The sequence below is a fragment of the Arvicola amphibius genome, chromosome 3 (genome assembly GCF_903992535.2).
Source record: "Arvicola amphibius chromosome 3, mArvAmp1.2, whole genome shotgun sequence".
In the NCBI taxonomy this organism is placed as follows: domain Eukaryota; kingdom Metazoa; phylum Chordata; class Mammalia; order Rodentia; family Cricetidae; genus Arvicola; species Arvicola amphibius.
The window spans coordinates 171,765,120-171,771,584 of NC_052049.1; the positions used below are offsets into that span (position 1 = coordinate 171,765,120).

At 44.7% G+C, this 6,465-nt stretch overlaps 1 protein-coding gene across 1 annotated transcript in view; it reads right to left on the reverse strand.

Moving 5' to 3' along the window:
• The window catches only part of Atp2c1 (ATPase secretory pathway Ca2+ transporting 1), a 114,516-nt gene extending 110,404 nt beyond the window's left edge, over positions 1–4,112 (reverse strand). Inside the window, exon 1 of the mRNA XM_038321352.2 lies at positions 3,789–4,112. Coding sequence (XP_038177280.1) covers positions 3,789–3,896 — 108 coding nt within the window. The 5' untranslated portion in view covers positions 3,897–4,112. The remainder of the gene's footprint in view (positions 1–3,788) is intronic.
• Positions 4,113–6,465: the final 2,353 nt, after the last annotated feature.

Below are 6,465 nucleotides of genomic sequence, written 5' to 3' on the forward strand. Positions count from 1 at the left end.
CCAGTCCCAAACACCTCACTTGCAAGTCAATAGTCCTTCTTAAAAAGCAGTTACCAGGCTTAGAAGGCTGTTTTGATGTATTTTGGGGTCCCCCCAGCCCCCTGAGCTATGTAGCTCAGTCGGGACTCCAGTTCCCTATCCTCCTACTTAGCTTGCCAAAAGCTGTCAGTACAGGTGTGTGCCACTGCACAGGTAATACTGTCTGTCTGCAGAATTTGCTTTGTGTACCATCCATACTACTACGTGTACTACAATACTATGCCTGTGTTGTCTGAGTTTCTGTCCTGCCCAGTTCCTGCATTCGTTAAGTCCCAAAGAAAATCACACAGAAGTCTACATTAGTTATAAACTGATTGACCTATTAGTTCAGGCTTCTTATTAACTCTTATAACTTATATTAGCCCATTATTCTAGTATATGTTAGCCACATGGCTCGGTACCTTTTTCAGTGGGGGAGATCACATCTTACTTCTTCTATGTCTGAGCAGGACTGCAGAGGAATGGGCTTCCTCCTTCTCAGAATTCTCCTGTTCTCATTGACCTGCCTCTACTTCCTGTCTGGTTGTCCCGCCTATACTTCCTGCCTGGCTACTGGCCAATCAGCATTTATTTAAAACATAATTGACAGAGTATAGACAATTGTCCCACACCACACCTGTAGTGTGAAGCCTGCACTACAGGACCATTCACAAGTCAGACAAGGGCCTGGAGATTTAAACACACTAAGACACACAGACAGAGACCCGGGTCATCCTTGAAGCAAGAATGCCTCCTTTATTGTGTACCAGAGCTACTTATATATGGATCCTTAACTGATAGCCATGCCCCAGCCAAACCCACCAGAAACGACTCCTTTGCCACTAGGAACTCCTGAGAGTCTCCTGCTCAGAACAGCTGCAAACACAGGAAAACAAGTTGCTTTGCTCAAAGCAATTGCAAGCATAACAAGTTGTTTACAAAAAAAGTCAGGGTCTGGGTCCACAGCCCAACAGCTTTGAACATATTTAGTCTCCTAGTTAGAGCAAATGCCATTGATTTTTGTATTTACAGTAAGCATATGAAGTTTTTTTCCTAAACAAATTTGCTAATGGGTGATTTAAATTGCCAGTACAGAAAAATAGGAGTTAATCATAGACATGGTAATTGCAGTCAGGATTATGACAGTGGTCAAGGTTTTAGAATACTGTCTAGGAGAGAGGTCAGTGGCCCCCTGCTATCAATGGGTTGTTATGAGGGGCACAGCAAAAAGGATAAAGTATAAAAACCCAAACTTAGGCATTCCTGCCTCCTACTCCCCCCTCCCCACCCAGTTGTCCTGAAACTCTCTCTAAAGACCAGGTTGGCCTCAAACTCACAGGAATCCATGTACGTCTGCCTCCTGAGTGCTGAAATTATAGGTGTGTGCCACCACTGCCTGACTCCTGTCTCCCTTTTTTATTTTTTAGCCAGGTGACTTTTAGGACAATGCTCATACTCTCCACGTCCCTGTCCTTGTAACTTTCTATTGCAGGTCTGGCTTACAGGAATGTAAAAATAGAGACAATAAATGAGACGGTCATTTGAACATTGATATCATTAGCTTTGTTTGTAAGTTTTCAACATGCTTTTCAAGGTTAACCAGATTGGCCCAGTTTCTCTAATTCTCTTAGGCTGCAGGTCTACACAGCTGCAATTTGCTTTAGAAAGGAATCAAATATAGCATTTCCCATTAATATATTCAGAACATTAATAATGTAGTGTAATGCTCCCAGCTAGTCCCATACCATCCAGTATGATTGGCTGCCCAAGTCTCATGTCCCCATACTGGGTGCTCGTTCTTCTGAAGGCACAATTGTGTAGCACTTTCAAAATAAACTTTCAGTAAGTGGGTGTGGTAGTGTATGGGTGATCCCAGCACTTGGGCAGTAAAGACAGGGGCATTCGAGGACCGTCTTGGCCAACCTGGGCTATAATAAGACTCTATCTCAAAATACCAAAAAGTTAGGCCTGGGGAGATGACTCAGTGGGAATGCACTTGCTGTGCAAGCTGAGGCGCTGAACTCTGATGCCGAGAACCTGTGTGAAGAGCTGTGCTCAGCAGTGCACACCCATAATGCCAGCACCAGAGACAGAGAGGCATCCCGAGGGCTTGCTGGCCAGCCAATCTAATCACAGAGGCCAGCTTCAGCTTCCATAAGATTACCTCAAGAAATGATGATGATAATAGCAATAATAGTAAGGAGAAGGAGGAGGAGAACTAAGAAAAGACATTTTGCACTCAACCTCTAGCCTCCTTGTCTATCCCATAGTCACTCACACATAGCACACGCACATACATCTATGTGTGTACTTCACACTCTCTTCATACATGCATAAATACACACAGCACACGTTAAAATAACTTACTAAATAAGTTAACAGTAAGACAAACGTCCAAAAAGAAAAAAAAAAAAAGACCCAGAGGATTATTTAAGCGGCACTGCCACATCTCTACATACACAATACTCAGAAGGGGGAAGAAATCAATGCACCCCACCCCAAACAGAGTCAGCCACTCTTCCCTCCCCACTCCCATGGAAGAAGCCTGTGACATTGCTACTGGGGTAAGCAAAGACTCTGGGTACCACCACATGGTCCTCCAACTTTCCACTTCAAAACCAAGTGCTTGCTGGGAGGAAATGGAGAGATGGTTTTGGTTGGCGTGACAACACACCGGAGTGAGAGGTAAATGGGACTGGCCTAGCTCCCTTGGTGCAGAGAACCCGAATCTCTAGCACTTTTTAAAATGACGTAAGTAGGAGCCTGAAAGCAGTTTCTTCACAAATCATGATCTATCCTTTTCCAAATGAGGCTTGAGCTTTGGGGGAAGGGGTCACAGCAGGGTTTTCCTCTACCGTCCTCAGCTTCCGTTTCTGGGAAGTGTATCAATAACTGGGTCATCTACCACAGAGGAAGACAAACGCAGCAAAGACGTCAGCAATCTCCTGACAAGTTCTGCCATTCTAGGTAAAGTCCAATGCCAAAGGCTTGTGGCTGGTCATCCCCAGTGTCGTGACAGCCATGCCCTTTACTTCATATCCCATTGCCGTATTTCAAAACGAACTGCTGGATTTAAATGGACCAGATGTTGCTATTTCCTCTAACAATACAATACAATTATAAAAGCAGTTTTTAGATATGTAGAGTGCAATCAGTGTAACAAACACACATGTTTTTAAATGAAAATAACCTGACCTTTTAAACAGGTTTTAAAAACGCTTACACGTCCACATGCTGTTGGCTTTGTTTTGATGGGCTAAAAGGACGAAAAATTATTGTGCTCTGCCCCCTACCCACCACATACAAGAAACTACCTGTTACAGCTAAATGATCTCATCAGCCCATTAATGATCTGATTGTGGTCATGGAAATGTTTTTCATTTTGCAAATCCTGGTGACATTAACATAATCACAGAAACATGCAGGAAAACAAGTATGTTTCTAGGGTATGATATTTCATCTATTAAAACTGTCTTTGAAACACTGAAAACATTATCAAAGCATCAAAGAGTAATAAGGAAAGAAAGCAAGGCACGTGTTTTCCCCAGAGAACATTTGCTTCATCTCAGGATCCAAATGTTCCGAGTTCAAGTAAACCCTTCCAGGCTTGCCTGCTCATCCGATTGTCAAGTGTGGATAACTACAAGCTGGAACCGACCCGTGCCTATGAAAACAAGTAAACCAGCAGAAACAGATTTCCTAAGCATCGCAAAGCCACACCCAGAAATAAGCACTAGCTATTTTTAAAGCTAGCACAAGCAAAACAATACCTGCTCTTCGTCTCGTTGGTTTCTCAGCGTTGAGAAATACTTCCTAATTGAGTGGAGAGGATACTTTTTGAAGTAAGAAAATCTAGACGGTGGCAACAAATTCTCCATAGTGAAGGAAGCCAGAGCGTCCTCGTCGGCCCCTCCCTGCCAGCAACCAAACGCAACTGCGAAACTTGGCCTCTGATGCCTAATGGGTTGTTTGAGGCTCCAACACTTCCACACGGCAAGCAAACAAAGCAGGCTTCCTTCTTAGGGTGTGAGTTCCTGGAGAAAGTAGACAGCCGGAGTGAGTGTGGTCGATTATCTAGAAGCCTCCAGAAATGCAATGCCCAGAGGCCAGAGCCAGGAAGAAGTTCAGGGCTGGCCCAGGGAATGTAAACAGCCCAGTGACAGAGATGTGACTGGCTGTCCTATTTCCAGCAGCAGTGCTCTGTTGCAAGCTATGTTAATATTAGCTAGCTGGTGACTTTCCATACCCACAAACTCTCGTGAGGTTTAATTTTAATTCTTCCAACAGTCTTTCTGTTTTTTTTTTTTTTTCTTAAAGAGGGCATGACTTGTGGTTTCCCCAGTTTCCTTTTCCATTTCTTGTCATTACCAGCACACAACCTTCAGCTGTGTTTCAGCTCAAACGTGTCTATTCTTTCATCCCTAGAAGCACTGTTCTAGGGGGCTTCTTTTTTGAAACTGATCTCACATCACACACACACACACACACACACACACACACACACACTCAGGGGCATCATGAAGTTGGCCCGCTCTGAGGACATTCACTGTGCTCTGTGGTGCATTACGCTACACGTCGGTAACCAGATACTTTGCATTAATTGGACAATGGCTGCAAACAAGATTCTTTTCTGAGTTAAAAGGTTTCTTGCCTTGAATCCTTATCGCAAATCCACAGGCTGAATTTGGAACCATTAAATTTCCTCAGGCTTTCTCCTGAATGTTTGGGAGAGGATACTTCTATTATAAAAGCAATTGGCACTTTCAAAGGAGGGGAAAAACGGGGAGAGGGGTAGGAAAGAATACAACAAGAGGTCTGGGGTCTTAAAGGATATAAAATTATAAATTTGAAAGTTTGTTTTTGCTGTCATCCATAGAGGTAACAGGGTTTGTAATCTGAGTCCTCAGACCCCCTTTCCCACTGTGTGTGTGTGTGTGTGTGTGTATGTGTGTGTGTGTGTGTGTGTGTGTGTGTGTGTACAGACCCATGCTGGACCATAAGGCCAGGGGATCAATATCCTGCTTTCTTACTTTCTACCTTATTACCTTGAGAAAGGGTCTCTCAGTGAACCTGGGGCTAACTGGGCAAGCCAGCACCTTCCAGCCTTCCTCTTGAGTTTGCGCTCCACAGGGCTGCTGTTACAGGAATATACAACCATGCCAGGCTCTCTATGAAGGTGCTAGGGGCTCAAATACAAATCCCTGATCCAGCACAGCAAGTACTTTTGCCTACTGAGCCATCTCCCAACCCCCATCTCTGTTCTTTCCTAGGCTTTTAAGCCTTTCAGTAGCTGAGTTGATTGGCAAGAACAGACCATTTCAGTTGTGGGCTGTCATGTAGAAACTAGGGTGGACATCCACCTACCAGCCTGTAACTCAGATATGTGCTTCAAGGTGAGAAAGCTAGTCTCCCCTCCAGTAAGAGCAGACCTTAGGAGGAAGAGGTGGTAGGCAGAGCTCATGTCATAGACTGAGATGTCCCCCAGGACAGCCTCTCTGGCACTCCTGGTTGGGTCACTTGTCTTCAGGGAACACACCTGGCAGCCTGAAATAGAGTGCACCGCCAGCAGTAAGACCATCTGTCGGACTGGCGTGGGGCCCACCAGCGAGGTGGTTTTCCAGACTCACCAGGGCCCAGAAGCAATTCCAAGAAGTCTTCTCCCTATTGTTGCTGGGGTTGACTCCTCAGAGGCCCTGCCCTGCTGCCAGCTCTCTAGGTTCACTGCTGTATGCTCACGGAAGCTCTGAGTGTCCTCTTCAATATGCTGGAGACTGTAGACTCTAATGAGGGCAGGAGAGAAGCGGAGGTGCTTTTTGCCAGTTGATGACCCAGAAAAGCAATCAGCTCCCAAGTCCAGACACCTGGGCCACCCCAAGTCCCTAGAAAGAGAAAGGGCCCCAGGGATAATAGGGACAAGTTCTGCTCACATGCATCCTGGGATCCACAAGCTGCTCCCTTTTATAGCCCTTCTTAGGATATTTGAACTTTTCTGCCTTTATTGTGGGCAGAAGCCCACAGCTTGCCCAGCATGGCTGCTGATCAAAACCTTCTCCCAATGAGGAACACAAAGCAGACTTCATTTTAGACCAGATGGCTGTTTTGTGATCCCTGTTCCCAGGCCCAAGGAGAGTGATGAAAAAGACGAAGAAAAAAGGGACAAAACAAATTTCTGTTCTATTATAACATTAAACAGAAAACATAAAATAGATGTTGGTGAGCTAGAGATACAGCTCAGTGGTAAAGCAGGCCCCTGGGTATAGTCTCCAGTGCTGCAAAAAAGAAAAAAGAAAGAAGGGAAGAAAGAAAGGAAGGGATGAAACAAATGTAACTAAGATTCTTTTAGGTGTTTAATAACCAATATAAATTATAGGGAGCATTTATCTGGCCTTTGGACCCTACAGTAAATTATTTGTTCTGTGTCAATATAATCTTACAACACCCCTCAAA